Source organism: Atractosteus spatula, chromosome 16, assembly GCF_055471065.1.
Source record: "Atractosteus spatula isolate fAtrSpa1 chromosome 16, fAtrSpa1.hap1, whole genome shotgun sequence".
Lineage (NCBI taxonomy): Eukaryota > Metazoa > Chordata > Actinopteri > Semionotiformes > Lepisosteidae > Atractosteus > Atractosteus spatula.
The window spans coordinates 7160407-7187107 of record NC_142721.1 but is presented as its reverse complement, the minus strand read 5'-3'; the positions used below and the strand labels follow the sequence as shown (position 1 = coordinate 7187107).

The following is a 26701-nucleotide window of genomic DNA, read 5'->3' as shown; positions in this document are numbered from 1 at the left end:
CCACATTTAAAAGGTAGAGTAGAGTAGTTCCCTTCCATATCTATCAGTTATATGTTTGATCAATCACAGCTATCTATTGTATATTTATAAAGTTTGCAAAATACACATAGAGATTTAGTCCTGTTTAAGACCACAGGGAATTAGCATTAGATTCCCTACTTCAGAATTGCATTTAGCAGTTCATTGCTGTTTTTAAGACTACAGCACAGCTTACCCACACTGTAAGATTTTTTTATTGGATTTTACCAAGAGCTATGAAAAACAAATTGAATGGATGAGCAGTTACATATTGCATGTTTTCTTTTAGTTTCAAGACACTGTATTTACAGTTCTATATGTACCTATAAGGGACATATACATTTATAGTGCATCATCCATCAAAATAAGCTTACTATGCTTATTTAACATTGGAAAAATGACGTCTGATACAGTAGTTCCATAAAAATGTAAATAATGTATAGTGCTGTTTAATTGACCATTCTGGATGAATCAGGTAAGACTTTAAAGCTTCATTGTTGAATATCTGTGTTGCAAAATCAGGGGTTAAGTGAATATTGTAGGAAATAAGTTTTGAATAAGACTCATAGTGGCTAATTCTAATATAGAATAACAAGCAGAGGTTAAGTCCTTTGCAGCAGCAATGCTCCCTATTTGAGCCTCTGATTCTGATTTAGCCTGTTTTTTCTGAAGCTAGATTTACTGGAAAACCGCTTCCGCTGCCATTTGGAACAGAAAACCTACTGCAAAATTTGTTTCATTGAATTACAGTACATTGCAGATTCAGAAAGTACACGTTGTCTTTGCACACATAGTTAGCATACAAAGATACCACAGAGCATGCTTACAAAAATAAAAAGAAAACAAGCACTTATGTATAAATGCTTTTTTAAAGAAATTATGTAAATGTCAAAGAATAAAATACTGATTATTTGACAAGATGAAAAGATATTCCTCAATAAAAATAAACAAAAAAACCTAGATACACAGCTTTAGCCCTTATTTATGAATGAGGGAAGTAAAATACTTATTTCATTCATAAGACTCTGACATCACTTCAGATCGAGAAAACATCTTTAAGAATAAGGCAATAATGCCCATTTGGGTGGATAGAAAGATACAAAAATAAGAATAGCTGGAAAAGGTTACAGTATTGACTTTAAAAATGTCTTCATTAAATGTATCTTCTTCTTTAATGCCAGATGCAATAGATTTCATTGAGAAATAGTCATATCCATTTCTCCCTCTCTATGAATATATATAATAATTTTACCTCTTTTATCCTTACTTAAAGGACATAAAATTGATTTTTATGTGCTCTATTCAATTTGTATACATACTGTATAACATATATTAAAAATGAATGTATGCAATTGTCAGATAAGGCACAAGAAACAAAAACATTTGCATATGTTTATGTAGTGTCAATATTCAACAAACAAGGTTGTTCACTGATTTATATTTATTGAAAACTGTAAATGTATGTTTAGGTGATGTCTGATCAACATGTTTCATTAAGAAGAGTTTAGACATTCAAAGGAATTTCCTAATGATAAGACCATTATTATGTTTTCAGTTTATCCTTAATAACCTCTTTGTACAACTGGTCACTTACTGAAATCCTAAAGCAGCTTGCAGGAAAATTAACAGAGAAAATCTACTTCATTTTATGCATCTCAGTGAGCTGCTATGTGCTCTCATTCAGGAATTTTATCTAGGCTGAAAACATAACTCTAAAAACAGGTTGTTACTAGTGTCCCTAAAGAATGGGTTCTGGACATACAATAGAACTACATCTTAAATAAAAATAAAGGAATTAATTTTTATATACCTCCAGTTTACATCACGCTCCAGCAGAGCCTGGATGCCTGCCTGTGTCTAATTCATGTGATTTACTAGTTCTGTCATCTGCTTAGTTCAATAGCACTAAAAGGCTCATCCACACTAATGGGGTTCTTGTGTGACGCAGAGGAAGCCTTTCTGCTGGAATGCTTTATGATACACTCCCCAATAATGAAAAATAAAAGGAATTAGATGATACCACTCAAAAACAGCTTTATAATTGGCTTTAAACTATTCACATTGTCTGCTGTATAGATATGCATTAGAACTACTAAGGATTAATGCAATTCAAGAAGATAACTGTGAAGAATTATAAGATACATTTTTTCTCAAAACGTTAAGTAAATAATAATTCTAGAAATATACTTACATACCACCATTGAAAACTCCAACAAGCACAGAACTAGCTCCGAGTTACACTCAAAGTAGATTATTTCACGTAAAAAAATAATATACTGTTAATAATAGACAAAATATGTTACCACTAATACCATGCTGTAGTTTAAACATACATAAAAGAGCTTAATTTCTATCCACTTGACAAAGTGTGATTTTAACTATTTCAGATACTTAACAGTAAGAACATCCTCAGTTGTGGTCCCATATCCAAAAATACACTGAACAATACAATTTGTGCACACTGCTGCTTCAAACAAATCAGTGAGCAGCCTGCTTGTATCGATGAGTATGGATATATGAATGTGCGTCTGCAGTATGCTATGCTCCACAGCAGATGGCTCTGCTAGCAAGTGCTACATCTAGTGCTTATTGATTTGGCATTTGAAAAATAGCATGCAATGTTACTTTTTTGGAAACCTATAAAATATTTATTGCATGGCATGATTTCCATGGTCGTTTATTTGATTTGCTCCTGTTTAATTAATGATCTCAAGGTAAATTTAGATATCAAATGGTTCAAATGACTGGCAGATTTTGTGAATGGAGCACTTAGTGACTAAAGAATGACGTAATCTGAGTGCCATATCCCTTGTTAGTGTGGCAGATCCAAGAGATGGGCGTCGATTGGCTGGCCTTTGCAGCCGAAGGCTGTGGTTGGCTGATGGATGATAATTAAACACCTACACAGTGGATACACAAACCTTTGTCATACATATATAGGGATGTACACCTTAACTGCAAGCAGCAGAACCAAGAGTTGGTCTACCACTTGAAAGACGTCAACCTTACCAGTTTTCTCAGAGGAAGATCTGATAATCAAGACAAGGTAAGCATTTTGTCTTAGCTTTTCTTTATACTGTGATGTACAAAGTATAATACACACCATTTTTGGTTCTATGACTTGATGTTATGATAGACAAAATGCTATATGACAAGCCACTTTCATTGCAGGTGTATGTTACACAGAGACAGCAAATATTCACGTTGTGTGCTATACATTTCAACTGATAAAACAGAATTAAGTTTCAGATTTGAAGAGTTTAAATTTGTAGGGCTACAGTCAGTTATTGTGTATCTGTGGAAGAACATCTATTTGTGTGCATTTGGAAGAAGTATTCTTCAATACAGCACATGTCCTGACAAAGCAGCCTGTAGTTCATTAGAGTAATGCACATAATCCCAGTGGGAGGCTTAAAAGAATCAATAATCTTGATGATACTGCTAATGCAATATTCCACTCTTTCTAGCATCAAAACCTGCAAGAACCATTTGGTCTTGAAAGCTGTTAAATTTCTCTTTCTCTCAGTTATGGAGAAAAAACCAAGTTAGAAACAATGCTGTACTCTATAGGTACTCTCTGCTTGTCTTTCACTCGTAAAGCACAATTAAAATACTTTAATGCTTCAGCTTTGAATTATAAAAAGAATACAGAAATGATCATACCATAGAGTAACAGATTGTTTAACATCAAAAAGTGCCAGCCTTTCTTTAAATGGTAAGCACATACTAGCTTTATCCTAATGTAGAAATGATAGATGACTTGATAAACAGCCAACACTCTAGAAGACATTTTTACAGATAAAACTGTTTAACCAAGTTCGGTTGCCTTGCTTGTACACTTTCCTAGAACTGAATAAAGCAATTGTGAGAAGTAAATTTCTCATTTCTCAGTATTTCAGGAATACCTGTAAAGCTAATTAGCAAACATCTTTATCTGCATTTATTAAAGATCCTGTTAATGACCCATGAAATTCCAAGTGTTTTTTTTTTTGGAATATATATACAGTAACTGTATCTCCACTATAGGGAACAATGGTTATGTTGAAGATCTCTGCTTTCCTTGTCACCTATGCCTTGGTTATATGTCAGATGTACAGCTCACAAGCAGCTCCAGCCAGGTGAGAATCAATGTACTGAAATATACACATTCAAGAACAGCATAAGCATTATTGAACTTAGAAAGTAAGTAGCCTAGATCTGGAAAATGTTAAAGGAATTGCTTGTCTGCTTTTAAATGTTGAACCTGAATATAAATTCTGGGATTCACAGTTTGGCAGTATGTGTTTGACAATTTCTAGATAAAAAAATAATTTTCAGATTGTCTTATGGATACACCTACTTAGGCTTGTACCCTATTCAAGATCATAGACATAGACAGCAACTATCGACCAGAGAAAACTTGAGAAAAAATGATCCCCCTAGTCATGATTTAGTACATAATGTAAATTACTGTAGAAGACTTAATCATGTAAAAAATGAAAATAGATTTAAGTGAAAAAGAAAGCCTAATTATGGCAAGGGCATTTTCACAGAACACATTTACAAAATTAAAAAAATGTAAGTAATTTATTCAGCAAGGTTAATAACATAAAACAGAATAAGTCACTGCTCACTCATAGTGCTTGCTACAATATTGATTTTCCCATAAATTCTAACTTGGCTACCTTTCAACTTTTTAAAATGGAATACTTTTAGCAGATTGTTGTGTTGTTGGCTGAGGTCCCTTTTAACAGGAGCCAGTTCCTTTTAGCATTAACAATGTTATATCCAAAATTGCTATTTTTAATCTTACGGTGATAATGTTGAGCCATTCTAATCAGCATCATTAACTATTTGCCAGCAGACCTGGTTTAGAGTCAATGACAGATCGTGTCACACTCAGCGACTATGAAGCTCGGAGGTTACTCAATGCTTTAGTAAAAGAATTTGTGCAAATGACAGCAGAAGAACTGGAGCAACAAGTGAATGACGGAAATAGGTATGAAATTTTTTATAGCTCTTTGCTAACTTTGTTAACTTCTTCATACTAAAATACATAATGAGCATAAATTCTGTTAAGATCATATTTGCAGTTTCAAACCAATACAGTATATTTGCCTTTTTGTTTTTGCGCAAAATAGCTGGAACATTAACTTGACTAAGACATTTTCAACGGTCAAATGCTATTTGTTTAACTTTTATTCTTTTCATGCTGTTAAGAAAAAAAAAACTGCACAGCTTCCTAAAGCAGTTTGTGCTTCAGATTTGTGATTAAAATGTTCAGGATGTAGAGGTATGTGTTCATAATTTAGATTGTTGGATAATGCACAAGGAAGGAATAAAAATAATGCCATATAATTCTCTGTCATATTCTTTTTTTGTCTGCATGGAATAATTTTATTTTACAAACAATTTTAGAGAGCTTGTTTGCCTGCTGAGAGCCTCAAGTATAGAATGCCTAAGGGAATGGATGCATGATCTCATTTATTCCAAGAAGAATGGTGTGCATGATAAAAGATATGTCAATGTTCTTGAAGCCAAAAAAAATTAAAGGGACAAAGGCATGATTATTGTAATTTTCCCTTCCCTTTAGACATGCATTTTGTAGGATAGAAGCCAGAGTTACGGTGACAAGGAGAAGGTGCATGATACTGTATTTGCCTGTGATGAGAGAAGGTGTCTAGCTTTAATGGAGAAACTGAGCATGCATGTGCATGCACTTCTTTTTTTATTATGAGCTTGTCTCTGCATGTTGTCTTTTTCTACAGCCTGGATAGACCTATTTCCAAGCGCTGCTCCAATCTGAGTACTTGTGTCCTGGGCAAACTGTCGCAGGAATTGCACAAATTGCAAACTTTCCCTCGCACTGACGTCGGAGCAAGCACGCCTGGCAAGAAAAGAAGCGTTGCGAGCGGGCTGGAAAATGAACGCTATGCAAACTATGGAGAAACATTTGACAGCATCTAAGAATCTTACTTTCCTTCTTCCCGCTCCCTTCCTTGTTTTTTTAATCTTGATGCATGTGGATCGACCCTGCTTGATTGATTTAAAGCCCTGATTGCATACCTTGTTAGTTTCTTTTTGACCCCCTGTTGATTTGGCAGAGAATCTTACTAGAAAGATACATCATTCAATTAAACACCAAACAGTATTAAAAAACAAACAAACACACCGAAGATTAGTTTAAAACAACTGTTTCCTTCAGGTCATATTTTTTCTGATAACGTAATATTGCTTGACTTCTCTGGTAATAACAATAGTCATAACAACGAGAATCTTAAGAATAATAAATGCTTCTTTCATGCGTGACTATGTTTCTTGTTTAATAAACTTATTTTTCTACCAGGAAAAATTCTTTCTCCTTTATTCAAGTGTAAATAATATTAATATGTTTGCAAAATGATTTTACAGTTGGCCAATTAAAAACAGGTAGTTATTCAAAGTCAAACTATGATCTTATAGTGGTATTTAACTGAAGTAGCAAACAGTGCACCTCACAGTAAGCTAACAAATTACAGAATAGGGTCCTCTAGATCCTCAAGATGGCTTTCAGGTAAGATTTATGTATTATATAAATAATTTGTTTTTAAATGAATCCCGTAAATTTTAAAAATGAACAAATCAATTTAAACATATATGTTAGTTGTAGTACATGTGCTGACTCTTATATTTGATTCAACATACTTTATACAAGGAATGTTTTTAAAAGTTGGCTTGGTATTGGATTTCATCATTTTGAAACTGTGCTTGCATATGTTTTCCTCTCAGAAAGCAAACAGCTGATCCTTGTTTTCCCTTTCTTAAAGCAGCGTTACAGCACAGAAACGAGCCTGCAATACAGCCACATGTGTCACTCACCGCTTGGCAGATTTCCTGAGCAGATCAGGAGGCATGGGCAACAGCAACTTTGTACCAACCAACGTGGGATCCAAAGCATTTGGGAGGCGAAGGAGAAACATTCAAATGTGAAATCCGAATGCTCTTCAGGGATATGGTAAATGGATGGCACTATGGAGTGCTAGTCTCCCTTGCTTGCACTCTCTTCATCAGTGTTAGTGTTTTGCCCTTGCTTGGTTTTCTCCCTTATCCTCTCTCCTACTCCTCTGCATGATGCCTGTTTCATTCTGTCACTCACTCTTGCTCTCCCTGTGCTTACTCTTGATCTGTGTGCACCATAGCCTCTGCTCGTAATTCACCTTACTTGGTGAATCCATTATCCGTCTCAATTGCTCAGCCACAAGAACCATTTGCAACGCACATGCTGTATCACCTTGTATTCATAAGCCTTCTTCTTTAAACCCATAGGTTTTTGTCCCATTTGAAAACTGAATAAATGTGATACAGAGCCACGATTTTTCATTCAGGACCCCACAGAGATACCTTTAGTTGCTGTGCTGAAACAGGAAAAAAAAGATACTAAAATCACAACCTCATTAATGCAAATGCGAGATCATGCAGAAAGAGAAATACAACAGGAATACAAGTTTTGTAGATAACTCAAATATTAAAAAAATATTTCAAACTATAACATCTAATAACCCTGAATCAAATATGTTAATGTTCGAGATGTACAGATTGCTCATGTGCAACCTGCTGCTTGTTAATTTCATTACATTTTGTGTTTTTCTTTTACAGATCCACACTCTCAACAAAGCAGCATTACATATCTTTTGGAAAAACGAAAACCCTGTCTTCAACTCTCATACTTAATCGAGGAATGGCCTAGAGACCATAGGATTGACTTCTCATCCTCCTGATGTTCTGAATATATTTGCTTTTGGCAAAGAGATAAAAAAAACGAGCACTTCAGTTCTGTATATTACACGTAAATCCTGAATTCAAAACTATATTCATTTTTATAAGCAACTCTATTTCAAATAAAAACAAAATAGCACTGGTTATTTATTTAGTTTTTGGCCTAGACTGCATTTGTACAATGTGATCCATGCTACTCAAACATGTCTCAGCAGTGCTCTATAGAACCTCGGGGACTACATTAAACTCCTCCTTCTCTTGGCTTCCCTGTAAATGGCTGTGTCTTGTGCCTTGATGTAAAACACTTTACATAAGATGATTGTACATTATGTTAAAAAAATCAACTCAATATTGTAACAATTGTGAATTTCGGCAAGATTAAAATGTATTTTAGATACATTTGGGTTGGGATACTTGTTTTATTGCAAAGACTTAAAGTGATTGAGGTTACTCACATCCAAACAAGATCACATCCCAGTGTAGTCCTCTAACCAGAATTCTTCACTTAGGATGATTATTATACAACCAGTCCAGAATAATAGATATTTATACACTGGGCTTTTGCCAGTGCATGCACTGGAAAATCTAAAATGCCTCCAGTAGAGTTGGTGCTATAATTAGATATGAAAGCTATCTAAAATAATTTCCTTTATAGGGCTGGCAGTCTGAGCTTAGACTCTTTTAAATTGTAAAACTGGATAAAGGTTTTAAATGTCCACGATGCACCTTTCTAAATCCATATTTTGCTTGATGCAATTCATTGGATTAAATACTTTAAGGATATGAAACATGTATTCTACAGATCTGTAATATCTGTAGAAAAGGTTATTTACATCCAACAAAATATGAATCATAATAATTAGCTCATATTTTGAAACAGCTTCAGCAAAACCCTTAGAAAAGTTGGCACAGAACTTCATTTCTACTGCTGATCTATTAGCTTATGATTAATAATGCTCTCTGTGGCTGGCTTCTGAATTTGAGAGAAACATAATGTAAATGTAATTCTCAAGAAAAGTGTAAATAATAAAGAAAAAGAAAGAAAATGTTATGATATTCTTTGCGGATACTGCATCTTGTACATGTAAATTGGGAAAGGTGCTATATAAATATAAGATATTAACCTGTAATTCCAAATGACTACAATACAGTATACAGATGAAGAAAACTAAGAAAGCACAATGTATTCTATTACCTATAAAATGCAGGAACCTGTAGATCAACCTGAAGAAGAACTGACTGTTTTTAAGCTTTCTTAAACAGTTTTAACTTGAACTTATTAGTTTAATAAAAATATCCATAAACCCCAATTGATCTCTCACTCATACAATTGCAGAAAATAAAAAGTGTGAAGACAACAACAACAAAACATTCCTCTCATAATATCGGATACCACATTACACATTTCCTTTAAATACAGTCTGAGGAAGAAGCTAAAGTGTTAAACTTAGGTTGTTACCTTATTCTGTTCACCGCCTACAAATGCGCAAACACATTCATGCAGATTTCTGTAAAAACCACCAAAACAAAAGTTGTGGTTAGAAACCTTCAGTGTGGATCCAGAAGACCATCACGAAGGAAGACATTCAAAGATATTTCCCATGTACAGGTCCTTGGCCTCTCCAGATTTTTTTGCCCTGCTTCCATCAGCCTTTCCAGAAAACATAAATGCCTCATTTATGTCATTTGCAGGAAAGTTAAAAAAATAGATACAAAGACTTTAAGTCCCACTTGCTTTACAGGGTGTTATCACACGTCAGAAGACTGAAATCACTGAGGATTATTCTAGAGAGGGGTGTAATCTTTTAAGTAATTTATTATAGGTTTTTCTTGGTACAATATCTTTTGTCCTGTCGGAATGATACTTCAGAATAACATTTTCACATGTGTTGTAATAAGATCCTAATGCTAATTAATGTTAATTGAGGGATTGAAAACAGAATTTAAAACCTACAACATGATAATCATAATCATCAATGTAGCATTTTGTAAAAGGCAGTGTTACATGTATGTCTTGAAAAGAATCCAGTATATTAAAACTAGGTTGAAGAGGTATCACTGCATAATGTAATGAGGGCAAATTGGTCAGATACTTATTTATAATTAATCACTTTTTAATTGAGTATATTAGAAACTTTTTTTCTTGCAGGCCTGATTACATCATGTACCTACGATTGATTTAAAAATGTGAACTATATTTAGACCCCAGAACTGATCAAATCTGAACTTTCATGCAAAGTGTGAATGTTACATTAAATGGCTTCTTCATGGAAGCTACAACAGTTGCACTGGGAAATTGAAATTACTGTAAACAAAAATCTTTGATAGTTGATAGCCAAGGAAAAAAATGATAGTGATAGTGATAATGATAGTTGCATCCACAAACAACAACAGCTAACATTGGACCGCCTGACCAGGAGGATGGAACATCTTTTTATCACCACCCCCCAGGTCACTGAAATCACCCCAAGACATGGGGCAATGATGCAGGAAAGAAAAACCATGGCAACACCCACTAGTACACAAAGAGCAAAACCCTAGATGCATCTTGACACAATGTCCCCAGTGCAGTGTAATAGAATAACAGTTCTGGAACAGGGAACATTAGAACACAATAATAAAACTGGACATGCAAAAAATCGTTACATTAACACAAGAATACGTAATTATTTATATAACACGAATGTGTACGTATATATTAATGTATAGTTGCATGAACCCATTGTTATAATAAGACCTCCTGATGCTCAGTTATCACTTTTTGACTCTAGGAGATACTGCGAAGTATCATAGTCTTTGGTCAAACACTGGCTTAGGACAACACGCTGCCCCACTAATAACATAGGACACCATTGTGGGACGGTTCTCTGCACTGTTTCCACACCACATCAATTCTGTAGAGCCAACGTGCAGTGATTGCGCAACTCTACACTTCTAGTAGGACCTTCTCACGTCCCAACATCAGCTGTTTTATGAAGAATGGTTTATACTCTCCTTTCATGGATATACTGTAATTGTGGCTCAGCTATGCAGCACTTCTCTCTCTAATGCTGAATGACTGGAAACCATTGGTAGCAGAGGCTCAACCTTCTCTCCAAGGAATACCTATAGACTGGATCTCTATCTCTATTGACATTCATTGCTCCCTCTCTGCCTATACTGCAGGTATATTGACTACCCTGAAGTTATGGTTGGTGTTCTGATTTGACTATCCTAAAAGTTCTGCCTGTTCTCCCTCTTGCTATGGCAGAGATGGCCTCCATGGCTCCCCTCTAGTGCTTCTACAGCTGCAAGCCATGCTTTGTGCTCTGTCCATTGGCAAGAACGCTGATAGAGGGACCACTCTCACTGGCATTCCGACAACTTCTGCCTAACATTCACCTGAAATTGCCTTCCAACCAGATCGGAGTAGTAACAAATTCTCTTTCCTATGACAAGTCCAGAGTCCACAGCCCGTAGCCACTACTCCATGCTGCTGCCCACAGTATTGCTTGAAGAGGGACATGCTCCCTGGGCTTGTTAATACCAGTGTGAAAATATAGAGTGCCTGTATAACCACTTGTGTGGGCTTGGATTCAGAAACTTTATAAAAAAAGATTAAAATAAGTCCATGAAAACAAGCCACCTGAAATTGTATTGTAAAAGGGTAGATGTGTGTGCTCGGGTAATTCGTGCAATTATCCTACACAGCATTATTTCTCCAGGGAAAATTGATGTTTACACTTCAGGTAAGCCTGAATGTAGGCGTTCTAGTATAACCTTTGATTATTCAATCTTAAACAATGAATCTGTATATTGTCATTCATAAATAGTACACAGAATCCTCCAAATTTATTCACACCCTTGATGAACTGTAATGAATCGCTTTAGAAAAGAAAATGCTGGTGTACATAAATATTTATCTACATGTGTCAATTAACATGGATGAAAAGGACTAGTGAATACAATAATAGTATTAGTGCAATCCATATCTAAATACACAATGTTCAAATTTATTCACACTTTGAAAATGAGCTAAATAGAAGCGCAACAAATGTGATATTGTAAAGAATTTTATTATCTAGTAGTTTTTCACAACTCCTCAGGAAGTGCCTATTGACGTTGTGGGCATCACAAGTCAGCTTGATTGTGACTATGTACTATATTAAAACAGAACTATTTCAACATGAGGAAATGTCAGAGAACTGCCCCAGGTTAGAGGCGAAAGACTAGAAGATTTCTAGTGATAGCTGTTAAAACACCAAAAGACATCCCAATTTCAAATGCAGTGTCCATTACCAAGATGTTTAAGGCTAATGTGATGATTACTGTATACAGGTTTGCAACAGCGATAACTGGGCATCAGTGAAATCACAAGGATACAACAAAACCAAGATAATGACAACAAAATCAAAGACGGAAAGGTAAAGCACACCTTGACAAAGAAAGTTAAGTTATATAGGTGGGTCTGATTTGCCTTGGGGTCATTCTACATTCTCTGGTCCTGGTTCCCTTGTTAGAGGTGAAGGATAGACAGATGTTATTCAAAAACCTGGTTCCCCTCCAACTAAGACGTTCCAATTTAATTGCAAAAATCGACTTTCACTCAGTCACCAGAATAATCTTAAAGTTAAAGTTAAAAGAAAAGAAAAGGAGAAGTGTTCTTTATTAAAGTGAGAAAATGGTGAAGTAGGAATTTTGCAATCTAATGACTAATGATGTCAATATAGGAAGTATAGAAAGTTTATTGATTGCATTAGATGCAGTCTTTACTAATAACTTTCTTTCTTCTGCATGGTATCACCACTAAAACAGTACCTGACAGACCACTGTAGTTAGACAGAAAACTCACTTGTCACCTTCAGCCAACCACTCTCCTGCCTGACAGTGATGCAACAGACAAAGTCTGCAACAGTAAGGACTGGTGATAGATATACAGTATATATACTTGTAGAAAACATCAGGCTATAAAAAAGAAAACAGACGCTTCCATCAAATGAGACTCATAATATGTGAAGGATGATATCGCACATTTGCATGAGAAGTGGACAAGAGGCTAATAAACTCGTTTTTCAGTTGATAATGGGTGTCATTTGAATTGCAGACATTTTTTTATTACATATGGTAATAACAATGTTATTTTCTATAAAATTTTCTATAATGGAATAATAATTGCTTTTATTATATATAGAGTGTGCCTGTACACAGCATGACATTATTTTTCTGCTTAGTCTGTTTAAAAAATGTAATCAGTTATCCATTTATTTTCCTCTGTTTTATAGCATAAAATGTTTAGTTCGGGTCTGTTAAAGTGTAATTGACATATACAGAATTTATTAGTTGTGATGGTATTTCATATGAATTAAAGGTTAGCACATAACATTCAATCTGTGTGTAAGTAATGCATACATTTTAACAGTACACTTGAACTTCTGCTATTAAGGCTTCTGCTATTAGGCAGCACTTCAGTGAAGTGTTGCTTTTTACATATCAGTGTGTCTCAATGACAAGATGAGGACTCTAGATTAAAACCATAATACTACTTTTTCAGCTGCCTATAAATGGATGATTTTCTAAATGTTTATTGCCACGTCCTTAAAAACAAGTTTCACTGTACTACTATAAAATTACCCATAAAATAATTTTTGGAGCTGTTTGAAATGACCATGCTCTGAATTAGTTCTACCATAGTGTGAGGGGGAGGTAAAACCTGTAATAGATATAGTGTCTTTTCTATGACGGATGTTAACTGCGTTTCCCTGTGTAGTGGAATTCAAGGAGCTGTAATCACTGCGGAGGGTAGATCTGTACACAGCAGAAAATTAAGCCTGTTTTAAATTCAGAGATTGTTTTTAACTAAAACTGTAGAATCACAAATACAATCCAGACATCTCACCATAAGATATTAAATATATCATATTATATACTAAAAGGCTCATACAAATCCCGTAGGCTTGCATTGAAAATTGTTACCTGAACAGGATTCCTACTTGTATTAATATCAACCTATTTTCTTACCATTCTATATTCTACAGTCTATCTCGGCAAGCAATAGGCGCAAGGCAGGGTACACCCTGGGTGTGACACTCATCCAATGCAGGGCACGCCACAGACACAAACACACACACTAACACTTGGGCTAAATATCTCAGAAGACAATTAAACTACCAGCAAGCCTTTGAGCTGTGGGAGGAACCCAATATGAACATGGGAAGAATATACAGAACAAACTCCATGCAGATAGCAACCCAGGCCCAGAACTGAGCCAAGGGCTCCAGTGCTGACAGGCAGTAATAATAACCACTGTACCACCATACCATCCCAGTATTAAGATCCCTGATTAGCAATTACACTGTAAATTGGAATCTGTAGGTTTAATTTTCAACAATGCTGTATTATAACTTCCTTATAAACTCATGGGGTCTTTACAAGTCCATTAACCTTAGATTAGAATCTAATATGTTAATGTTCCCTAAATATGACAATGGTTTTATAACTGAGTTTGTTGCATTATTAGGGGTTATTTCTTCATTAAATCTCCCAAAAGACAGATATTACTTTTGTTATGTATTCAGCATAGGGATTGTTAGTATTAATATTATGAATACAGCAGATTTTTTTAAAAATAGTATTAATGTTAGTGGACTTACAGAATTATGTCACCCAAAACTCTCTTGAAAATGAAAAGTACATAATTTTCAATAAAAAAGTTTTCTTTATTTGAATGTCTCACAATAATAAAAGTACTGCTTTCCAATAAAGGTTAATAATGTTTTCAAAACTAAAGCCACAGTATAACTCATTTACAAGAATGCAACATTTGAAAGATATATTTTATCTAATTTGTTCGCGTGAGTCTGTCACAGCGTTAGTAGCCATCCCAAAGCGTGTTTTAGTCTGGGTCTGAATATAAACTACTATAGCTTTGCAATCTCAGAATTAACTGCGTTTACACTATTCTAACAAGAAACACTCTCTCCAGTAGATGGCAGTATCAAGAAAATTTAACTCGGATGTATTCTTGTTCTGTGTACTTTCAGCAATGTGGAAACAAATCTTCATTGTTATAACATCATCACGCAGACTGTAAGCTCCTGATGAATTCTGCTTTAAAACATGTACGGAAAAGACAGTACATTACTGCATGCATGCAAGCGTGCAGAACCTACAACATTTGTAATTTGTAAGGTTTGTGAGATGTCCGCCAAGCTTTTGTAAAATGTATTACTAACGTGAAAATTAGTATTTTTTATGTGCAAACGTGCCGTGTTAGGGGAGTGACTCTCTTGATTCCAACCTCCACTTTCAAAAAAAAGTCAAAAATCTCCTTTGCAATAGGAGACATGTCTTGTTTAGAATTCATTCAAAATCAAAGACAAAAGTTATCAACTTCTTCACATGTCCTCTTTTTCACACAGAGGTGTTCGACAAAACTTACCAAGCTCCGGACTGAAGTTCTCCGGTAAGAACTTCAAAATACACTTTTGGTTTCAACTGATTCTAGCTCAACTCCTCTTGTCCTCGTTTCTTAATTCTCCAACACTACCATCATGCGTTATCACCGTGCCATGTTAGCCATCTTGGCTCCACAACAGTTTTTGGACGCAGAGCCAAAATGGTGGGAGGGGCGCTCTGTTATAATGTTCTTTCCTCGGATCCTAAAACACAGTGGGTTTTGCGAATGTACGTTAGATACAGTCCTCCAAAACTATGGGTCTCGTGGGACAACTATTTTCTCCTTAATTTGCTTTAGTAAAAACAAAATCTCTAAAAAAGCTGAATGGGATTTAAACATGATATCAATCCTGTACCATTTTCTGAGTTTCCAGAACTGCCCCCATTCAGGAGTTAAATGAGATGTAACCAGCTGAGCGTCTGGAAAAATAGAGGCAGAACAGAGGAACATACAGTGATACAGTGTTATTCCCATGTTTCTGTTCATCACATATTGATCACCTACAGTATTCAAAGCAGTTTAATTAAGGAAAACAGGCTTATGTCTAGCTGCTTAAAGTTCTGTGTGTTGAAGCTGTTGGAAACAGTTCCCTTGAATAAGGGTATTTGTGAAACTAGAAATCTAAAGCATGCAGGTCACTATAGGTCATCTATTATTTTTTTTAGCTTAGAATGAAAACCAGCAGAAACCTTAGAACAAGGGTTAGAATCAAGTATTCTAGAACAGTGGTTTTTGGTACTGATGAACCCCTGTCTCTTCTGGTTTTTGCTCCAGATGAGGTCTTAATCACAGACTAATATATTTCATTTTCTATTTCAGCCCTATTTTACAATGTATTTCAGTTCTTTAAAAAAATTCTCCATTAAATCTCCCAAAAGACTGTATTTAGCATTTATATAACATTTATATGCATTTAGCATAGGAATTGTTAGCATTAACACTCTGGGTTTATTAACCCGCTCAGTTTCAGAGTTGCCCTAATTAAGTTGTGCTAAGTGGAATTAAGCAAAAGGAAATTGTGGTGTGGAAATTGAGTGTCTGACACATTGTCATTCCCACCTGTGTGTGTTCATCATAAATTGATTGCTTCTTAATGTTTTTTTTAGATAAAAGTAAAGAAGCAAATGCTTAATTAGCATGTTGAGGAGAGATCTTATAAAACTGAGTGTAGAAATAAAAAGCTAAACAAGCAAATATATCCATTACAGGCATCAATTCGCACCTGTTATTACGTGTCCATTTGGAACAAGAACTAGCGGACACAAGGGTATTCCAGGACATGGACTGAGGAAATTGAAATTGATGCGTTAATTTAAAGTCCAGGTTTGTTTGGACAAAACACATACGGTACCACTTACACACAATACAAAATACATAAGAACTTGTGGGGATATTCCCAGCACATTTAACTAGAAGAATTATAGACACGAGTCTACACCGCACTCTTGCTATGCTTTTGAAGACACCACCATCTCCTTAGCCTGCAGTCCATGTCCTTTTTTCATTTCATGTGATAGAAGGAGAGGCAGTAGAGCTAGGCAAACAAAGTAGTGAGCAGCTCAGTGGTACTAGTACTATGTAATTTGTATTATATAACAAGTGACTTATGACTTCCTTTGACTGAAGTACTGATCATTTAAGACAATTATCCATTTGCCAGGGGGAGTCAATTAATGGGCTGTGGCTCATTCTTTCAGCTTACATAGTTAAGTTAATAGTGAAATGTAACAGAAAACTGAAAACTCCTCATACCAGATAAAAACAATTTTAAAACCCCTATTTTGTTATTTCCATTGAGTCAATTCTCATCAGTATCATTATTCATATTGCTTGCAGACGTAAACCCTTTTTTGTCCTTCCATGTTATTACAAGAAGCTTGTATGATAAGGGGATATGGTGCAGTTGTTCTTCCTTCTTCAGGATGGTACTGTACTGTATTTCTCCTTTCCGTATCTTGTCTTATAATTGTAACTTAGGGTTCCCCTGAATAAAAACTATATATACAGTAAACAGCATGTATTAATAATCGTTCAGGTGGGGAGCTGCGTCAGCATGCGTAGGCTGCAAAGGAACAAGTAATAGGTTTATACCATGCTGGAAAAAGAAGAAAGAGAACACGTTTCGGCCTCACACCTGAAGAAGGCTCCACGGTCGAAACGTTGTGTTTTCTTTCTTCTTTTTTCAGCATGTATTAATAATGTCTCATCAACTAATTAATCATATGAGTATGTGGAGCAACCTCAATGCCACCCCCTTAAACACTTCATGTATTTCTGAGTAATTCAAACCACACACAGAAGTTTCAGCTCCTTCAGTTTTCTAAAAGATAGCCGTTTTCAGGACTGCCCTGAAATAAGACACCCTGATACTCATGGGTGAAAATAATAATAAAACAGTTTAGCGACCAAACTTCTTTAAAGTTTTGTTCTGTAGAAGAGGTTCAGTACTTTTTCACAGCAATATAATTCACGCTTAAGATCTGCTGTGGTGGCATTTCTGCATTTTCTCCCCCTTCTGTTCCACATCTGGATTTTAGTTTCAAAATTATTTATGTGGTTTGTTCTTTTTTTACACTTTAAAGTTATTTACCTTGCACTTTTGGCAACTTACTTAGATCAGATGAGGTCTACAATTACACTTGACCATAACTGGTCACTGTGCAATTACATGCTTGAAAACAGAATCTTTAAAAATACCGTCTTACTACTCAGATGGTTGACAAAAATAGAATAGTTTCATGTCTGTTTGGACGGCAGCCCAGCTGAAACTATGCACTGCTTGACTGACAGAAGGATGTGGTCTTTTCTCAAAAGAAAAATCCTAAGGTCATTTTAGACTTTAAGTAAACTCCAGTATGTTAGAGAAATCAGACGGATCTGCAGAAAAATGACTGTGCTAAGCTAGGTTTGCGTGGCTATCATGATATGAATGGGAACATTTAATCTGTGAAACCAGGGCGGTTCTTTAGGTAAGTTTACCAAATATCTTGTTTTGTCTAAAAACCTGTGTTCTTTTAAAACAATTTGGATTTTTTTCTTAAGAATTTTTTTAATGTCTTTCTCACTGGGCCAGAAACTACTACATCATTTGTGTACACTGTACAAATAAAATCAGGTGCTTGCTATAAGCTGCCAACACTTACTGTAAATACTCAGAAAGTGAGGTTTGTGATGTGTTATGGTAATTTTTAATAGTACTTATACTACTGTAGAGTTGACTTAAACAGCTTAAGTTCAGATTTCCTGTAAATCAATCTTGCACCACATGATAACTTGATTTAAAGTAACTGCTATCTCATTGTGGCTAAGGGTTTATGCAGTCAGTCAGAAAATATTGTCTGTTTTAATGAAATACTCTCAATTTTTGGATGGAAATAAAATATTCAAATGTAAGCATGATTGTTTATTTCTGATACATTAAAATAATACTCAACATTTTGTCTCATTAACTGTACAAGGTTTACTTTCAACAAAAGTCTGCCAATGTTAAACCAAAGCTGATTGATAATAAAGCAAAGGAATGTATGGTATACTGTACATGGTATAAGAATAGGAAAGCTGCAAAAATGATAGAAGCTGCAAGACGAACATACAGTACAAGTGCCTAATATGATGGAAGTAAATATTTAATAGTCTCTGGTGTCTTTGTTTATTCTATTTGGCTTTGTTTTACACAAAACAATAAACCCAAACCCAAAATACTACACAGCCAGTCTCCATTTGCATTGGGATTTGTAAACATTTGCTTCTTTGAAAACATAAATGCGATGCATGCTCTTCACAATGCACAGGCAATTGAGTTTCTATTCAAAGAGAAGTGACTGCAGTTTTTTGTTGTTGTTGTGACTACGGTTGTCTGGTTACCTGCAGTTGTCTCTGCATTATGATATCACCTTGTGCTTACATGCACAGGTTGCAAGACGTTCTGCTTCGTTATCATGTAGTCAGCAGGACTTTTAATTATTTCTGAATAAAGTTGCAGATGCCTGAAAACTTGTTTGTGTATGTGGCACTCCCTTACAGTAAATGTCCTGGAATAAAGATACACCACTAATGACATGTGCTGAAGTGGGTGAAATCTAGATGGGAGGAGAGCCGTTCCTCTCTGAATACAGCACTGTTTGCGGCTTACAGCTGAGCATATGCATGAAAAGAGCTCGTGGTATCTGGTTTCCCTTTTGTGTTCATTGAGAAAGACTCTTTGTTTTTCATTTTGCAGCTTAGTACGAGACTTGCTTCTGGTTGGGCAACAATGTTTTTCCTTAAATATATAAAAATCCTATTTGCCACATTGGTCCCTGCACACTGATGTTTCTGTGAGGCTTACATTCTCACCTGCAGAGCTGTGTGGCCACGCTCTCTACAGAGCTCAGAGTTCTTTACTTTGTCGCATGTTGCAAGCAGCTGGGAAGTTCACATTTAAAAGGCACCATTATGTGCCACATCTTGGCATTCCAGTCCGGTTATGGCGTATTGTTAAATTATACATTTTCTGCAGGGCATTAAATTAAGGACCTCCTCAATTAAACTGTTTATTTTTACTCACCCATAAAGCACTGCTAAGCTCTGTGTTTTGACTGACAATATTCATTCTAAATGATCTGAGGAAGCCTATAGTTCTTCCCTTCATAGAGCCACCAGTCCCATTCTCTAGGAATGTCAATTTGATTTAAATAGTGTTCACTGTTTAGCTGTGCATTTCCACAAATTAATGCAGCACCCCAGTGACCACTCCACGTTATTAGACTGTCAAGGCTGAACCATGAGGTGCTTTGGCAGTAATAGTAGTCTGGAGGCTAATGCATAGTTTTATAGCTTTGGCTAATTTTCAGCAACAAAACAGAAATACAGTATGTGCGAAATCTCCATAGCTTTGTGTATGCACTGTAGATCAGTACACATAAAAAATATGAACCATTGATGTCAACAGTGGTGTACAGTATATGCAACTAAGTCCATTACACAGCACAGATACTGTATACAGTATAAACCTGTAATGTCTACAGAAGTTCCTTCTTTAACAGTAGGAGAATCATATTTTGGTATAGTGAGATTTGTTTTCAGTTTAGACAAGTAGATTTAAGTTTTTAGAAGTATTATTTTTAGAACAAAGATAGTTCCAAAATGTCCACGACTCTCAAGTTGTTCTTGATTCCCTAATCTTAGTATCTCAGAGTGAGGAAATGTGGATCAAGTTCATTTCAACAGATAAGAAGTAATATTTATGTGTGGACTAGCACTAAATATTAAAAAAAATGTGTAGGTGTCCACAAAGTCTTTGTCTATTTAGTTAAAAGGAATTTGCTGCTTACTGCTTCCTGAATTTACTTTGCCTCTTCAATTCTGAATAGAAATATGACTATTAAATGCAATGAAAAACTGTACAAGAAATGTTCAACGGAAAGGATTTCAAATTCCCGCTGACTGAGCTAGTCAGAATTGCAGGAAAGCACGTTTAGGCTGGTTTAAAATGATTAATAACACATTCTGCGACAGTTTCAAAAACATTCCTTTCTGTATTGCCATAGCAACATCCACAGCCAGTAGCCACGGTACGCAGACTCACAGCTGTTGACCCTCATAACAGGAAGAGCTACATAACATAATACTTGAGAACAGAGGTGTATTATAATTCAGCTAATGATTTATTAAACAAAATGAGGTTTGGTCTAGAGGTATGGCTTAATTACATACTGCATGCAGAGACATTCCCTTCACGTTGAAAGTTTTTAAATTTAGACAAAATAAATTTTAACTTCCTTGGGGCACCTCATGCAGTTTTTAAAGCACATTATGTGAGCCTTATACTCACTCATGAGCTTCTGTACTTTTACTTTGGACACTGATCTGTAGAACAGTGGTATTCAGGTACTGTACATTTACTGGTAATCTGGATTTAGCTAATTTCAAGACTTCAGGAGTCAAGTCCTTTACAGTATATTATTGCAGCAAGTGTGGTAGCATCTAGACTAAAAGGGAACTACTGTATAATTGTAAGCATATTAATTATTTAGATCAGTTGTGTTTAAATACAGTTTTTTTAAATAAATACATGGCACAACAGGAAACAGAAGAGAGAAAAAAGAAATTCCAAAAACTGCACCTTTTGGAATACCAGAAAGCATATCACATAAGATCCATCACTTTTATAACCTATCTCATGAAATTAGGTGTGTGCCTCGCTACTTACTGTATATAACAAAACGAGATTATATACTTGTTTTTAGGTTACATAGATAGATATACTATATATATAATTCACATTTTAATCTGCAAACAGAGCAGGCTAAACAAATAATAAACGTTGCACATATACCTTGGTTCATTGGAGTGTTACCCAACCAAAGTTTCAAGCAGCTTGAAGTAAAGTTGCGTTCTGTCCATGCTGTTTTACTCGCTTGGGTTTTATACAAATGTCTGTTTCATTCTACTAACACTTGGGACCTGAACGCCGAAACAGGGCCAGTGTGTTACAGAGTAATGAGTGCGTTGCTGTCAACATGGAATATAACCCAAAATGCTGCTTCAAGAGGAAGTGGAATCCAGCTTCTGACAGCAATTATGCTTCAGACTTGGAGCACGGAAAGGAAAACAAAGGTTGGATCCCTCAATGCATCTTATAACTACAGAACTAGAGATGACGTTCTGTATCACAACAACAAACGGCTATAGTGACATCGCTTCATGTGTCCTTTATTTTGGCACTTTACTGATTTTGAAACCATCAAGGACTGTACACTACAAAAGCTGTTCTTGATGAAGTGATAGCTGACAAGAAGATTAAAGCCACTGTCGTTGGCACTGTTGGGTAAACGTCCCTGTCAGACAAGACCACAATGCAGGGTGTCCAGAATTTGAGAATTTGAATGATTAAAGTGTTTTGTTCATTTCGGATTGGTTTGAAAGAAGCTTAGATTCTGTCACCAACTGTCAGCTAATCAGCAGACTCTAATGAAATAGTGGAGTTTTTTATGTGTGTGTGTGATACACACAATTACCAAGTCTTCCAGGTTTCAATGTTGGGTCTGATTCCTCTGGAAATTAGTGTCAGCGATAATGGTGTATTTGAGTTTAAGGACACTTTTTAATCAATAATTGCATGTTAGTGACGGAAGAAACACCTGTAAGTTTTGGACAAGTGAAAGGCTTTTGCCACTCAACTGATATAAGTAGTACCACAGGTTAAAGTCCAGCACTGCATAATTCACCAAAGCATGCTGGAATTTATTAGTACAATAATAATAAACCAAAAGTTGCAGGCAGCTTTAATGCTTCCATGGCATCACAGCACAGCAAGGTATGGTTTCACTCATGAAAACAGAAAATTATTTGAACATTTTGTTAATTAGCATTCTTAAATAATTAAATTTTGTAGTATTTTGTAAATGATGATTAACCACTTGTATAATTGTACTATTTTGTAGGTTACAAATATCAGATATGACCATCAAGACCTACAGTATCATTCTTTCTTTCACAATCCAAATATTCCTAGAGCCTCAATCATCCTGAAATATGAGAAAATAACACTCCACTAAAGAAAAATAGACAGTATAGAAAGCTGCAATTTGATTAGCTGTTGGTGGCAATAATTTTTCATGTACTGTATTAAGTTTTCTTAGTAACACTAGTAGCAAATAGTACAAATTTAATACATATCAAGATTCTTTTCCATTTTAGTGTATAATACAAAATACAACATAGATGCAACATATATAACCTACCTTTTTACCAAAAATGGAAAATGGATTATGTACACGAAGTTTCACAGATGTACTTTTTACCATTTCTGCTAAGAAAAGTCTTGAAAACCTTCAACATATTACCAGAATCCAAAATAGCAGTCATACCATGTGACCCAATAGCATGATGTTCACGCAGATACAGGTCTGCATAGGACTTTCCCAAATTCTGAAAAAGTATTTTGATATCTGATTTTTGCTTGTCCATATTGTCCATCTTGGATTGACAAAATGAACACTGAACCTACTTATGTGTAATAAGAAACCTACAAAATATGCTAAATCAGCCCAGCGGTTGTAGAGTTGCAGTTTAAGGCAAATTAAATGGAATTCCAAAACATTGGAAATCTTTGTCCAAAGAGATACTGCTGAAAATAATTGAGGTCAGGCAGCATGTCAGTGCCTTAACCACTGAACTTTACAGTGCTCGGTTTTGAAAACACATATATAATTTTTTGTGTAGGAAGAGTGGAAATGGCAGTGTTTCTCATGAGGGGATAGAGCAAAATAATCAATGCCAATGAAAAGGCATTAGAGACATGGGATGTCACGTGCCAAGTTATCTCTTCCTTTAATTTATTTCAAGGACACAAACCAAATATACAGTACTGTGTCATTGATATAAAGTACATTCTCTAGAATTCAGCCTTGTAGGAAGTTTGAACTTTGCATTTTGAGAAGTGATGATAGATGCCATGAATTAAAACTTACCAAGGGGCAGGATGACAACATGTGATGTATATTGTTCAAGCTTATCCACTGTGGTCAGTGCTACAGTATATGTGCTATTTTAAATGTGTCAAAACTGCAGTTCCTCTGCAACAGCGTAGATGTGCCTCAATACTTCAATACTACAGTGGATGCTCTTATATACTCTAATTGCCATATTAACAGTTCTCATTATTTTGACCTATCTACCTTGGCTTCCTGTGTTATCCGTGTTTTACTTGCTTCCATAACAAGTACAAAATAATTTCAAGTAATTCGCATCCATTCCAGCCCTCCGGGGAGCAATACAGATGTGTGTGTAAGTCATTGTGTGTGTCAATTTCATTTTACTGTTGGTGGAAAAGCCTTTTCACTTCAGACATTCTAAGTGAGAAGTTCAAAACATATGCTCTGTGGTGATTTTTAGAGTTGTGTAACAGTCTATATCATAGTAGTTCAGGTGGGTAGCTGCGTCAGCATGCGTAGGCTGCAAAGGAACAAGTAATAGGTTTATTTCATGCTGGAAAAAAGAAGAAAGAGAACACAACGTTTGTGTTCTCTTTCTTCTTTTTTTCAGCATGGAATAAACCTATTACTTGTTCCTTTGCTGTCTATATCATATATACAAATATAATCGTTAAATACAAACAATAAAATTACAAAAAAACTTATGGAACTACAGGGATACTTAGTTTTGAAGTACAGTACATGGTATAAAGCTAGCAAAGCTCAATGGTTATGTGTATGTGGGCCAGTTAATATCCTCAGCAGGCAACATAGTGACCCAGTGGTTAGCATTGATGCGCTGGTAGACCTGGGGGGCTATCTGCATGGAGTTGTGTATTCTACCTATCTTTGCATACAGTAGGTTTTTGCCAGGGATGGAATACTATCAGCTGAAAACCAAAAAAAAGCAATGGACTGGAGTGCTTTTGGGAGTTGAAGTATGATATTAAAAGGGGAAAGCATTTGTGTGTCATCTTTGAGTTACTGTATCAGTAAGCTTGTTATCCCAGAGAGGGAGATGGTAAGCCTGAGGATATCCTACAAGCGTAGGGTACAAGGCAGGGCAAGGAGCCTGCAAATCCCTCTCACTAGATGGGAGGGCTATTGAGGAATGGGGGATATGGGGAAATGGGGGTCTTTATGAGATGGGAGAAACCATGGCAAAACCAGACAATCAAACCCAGAAGTCTGGTGCTGTGAGACAGCCGGACTCATCTCCATACCAATCTGCTACAGAGAGCGGCATACTGTATGTGTGGGAGCATAAGGATGGCATTGCTGTTGAATAAAAGTTGCACACAGGAAGCATGGAAAGGTGCATGCTTGGAGTAACTAGAAGAGGCAGAAGACTAAGTGAATGAGCTAGAGATCAAACCAACTGGAAGACATGATAGTAAGAGAGAAGAGACTAAAATGGCACTGACAAAAAGACGAAAGGGAGGGAGTTGGAGAGAGTGAAAGAAGTTCTGAACTGAATCTCAAAGGACAAAAAAGTGTTCAAAAAGAGGGCACCTCATTAAGTGGCACGATTTAATCAATGGGTCTGTATGAGTAAGCTGGATAAGGGGTGCCAGTGACAGTTCATAGGAATAATCTAGTGTAAGCCTTCTTCCAGCACTGAATTCATTTGTTAAAGGCTGTTTGTGATGATTCATTCTTAATTTCATACAACTTTGATCTTTAGGAAACTTAAACTAGGGGGAGTGGTGAGGAACATGGATTTCTGTCTTTCTTTTTGTTATTGCTGGACTAGTTTTAATTTCAGACGCTCTCCACTGCCTTTTTTATTTAAAGGTGAATATCACATCAAACTTCAAATGTTCCATTTGACTCTATGCAATTTCTAATGCAGTCGGCATCATAACAGTGCAAATGGAAGAAACTGATTTTAAGACACTTAAGTCCAGAAGAAGATGAAATATGTATAGATAAAAATGATCCTTAGTCTCTGTGGTTTGTTTACTTACATTAAGAGGGCTTCATTTAATTTACGGTTATGCATATAGTCTTACAGAATATCTAAGATTTTCACTACAAAATATTTGAAGCAAACCAGACTGTAATAAAGGAATAGACTGAAATCTGATATGCCCAATTATGTTGGTAGGCCTAGATTTCTTCTAAACACCCCTGTAATTATGAAAAAAAAAATCTCAATCTAAGTCACTCTTAGTTTGTGAAATGCAGTGTTTTTCTTAAACCCTCAGAATTATCAGACAGATCTGCATTTTCTTCCTTTGGTGGTGTACAATAACATTTTAGAAACAAACTGCAGGAATTCTGGACTTTTCTGAAGTTCTGTCTGTTGAATAGTTTCATTTTTTTTAATGCGAAAGAGCTCAGAATCTGGCACAAAATTAAGCCAAAGGGTATTAAATGACAGAAATTTCACCTTTAATTCTAACCATATGCTGTTCTAGTCAACACAGGATACTGTAGGTGTGCCTTCCTTTCTAAGCAGATGCTGTGGTGCTGTAGTCACTTCCTCAGGTGGATCGGGTGGATTCCTTATCTGAGGTCTTTCAGAGAAATCCTTGGGAATCCTTTCATGAGTTTCAACATTTTATATATACCTAACAACCAATAAATACCTCCATTGTTTGGTTTCTAGTGCTTCCTCCCATTAGTAAGGCAGCTCTGTTGCTCAGTAAAAACTCAGAGAACTGGCTAATATTATGATGTGCAAATAAGAAGGAAGTTAATGGCAGGAAGGGGAGGACATATGGGAGACAAAATCCTTTGACTATTTGTCAATAGAAAAAGAATGATTACTGTGCATATAGTTACTTATAAATACCTCACATGTTTAGTTTTATCCTGGATACATGTCGTTTACATTGGGTAGGGCATACTCAACGTTTTGTCCCTTAACTGAAAAGACATGCTCATACCTGATTTGAATGAAGTTTTCAAAAGCTGTATGTATATTTCCAAGTATTTTAAAGGAAGAGGTGTATTCTAATATTTTCAGTTGGATGTCATTTTAAGTCAGTATGTACAGTATGTCGGTGTTAGGACTACGTTTTTTTTTTTCATGGTTTGCAGTACAGAAATTCAA

General features: G+C 35.7%; 2 protein-coding genes across 7 annotated transcripts in view; both read left to right on the top strand.

Annotated features, from left to right (window-relative positions):
- Positions 1 to 2981: 2981 nt before the first annotated feature.
- calca (calcitonin related polypeptide alpha) lies at positions 2982 to 8798 on the top strand. 6 transcript variants are annotated; one of them, XM_088934784.1, is made up of 5 exons: positions 2985 to 3064; positions 4045 to 4136; positions 4862 to 4996; positions 6807 to 6991; positions 7633 to 8798. In XM_088934784.1, exons 2-4 carry the CDS (start codon positions 4051 to 4053, stop codon positions 6964 to 6966), a joined length of 381 nt encoding a protein of 126 aa, XP_088790910.1. In that variant the 5' UTR covers positions 2985 to 3064; positions 4045 to 4050; the 3' UTR covers positions 6967 to 6991; positions 7633 to 8798. The 6 variants fall into 6 exon arrangements, with proteins under 6 accessions (XP_088790906.1, XP_088790910.1, XP_088790908.1 ...); XM_088934782.1 differs by having other exon boundaries at positions 4859 to 4996; XM_088934783.1 differs by having other exon boundaries at positions 2991 to 3064; positions 6804 to 6991.
- Positions 8799 to 18055: 9257 nt separating this feature from the next.
- insc (INSC spindle orientation adaptor protein) overlaps positions 18056 to 26701 on the top strand; it is a 65536-nt gene continuing 56890 nt past the window's right edge. Inside the window, exon 1 of the mRNA XM_088935088.1 lies at positions 18056 to 18156. The gene's annotated coding sequence lies outside the window, so the exon portion shown is untranslated. The remainder of the gene's footprint in view (positions 18157 to 26701) is intronic.

Coding starts and splice junctions, on each gene's coding strand:
- calca (XM_088934785.1), top strand. CDS start 4,051: ATGGTTATGTTGAAGATCTCTGCTTTCCTTGTCACCTATGCCTTGGTT. Junction 4,137..4,858: donor TCACAAGCAGCTCCAGCCAG/GTGAGAATCAAT, acceptor ACTATTTGCCAG/CAGACCTGGTTTAGAGTCAA. Junction 4,997..5,765: donor CAAGTGAATGACGGAAATAG/GTATGAAATTTT, acceptor CTTTTTCTACAG/CCTGGATAGACCTATTTCCA.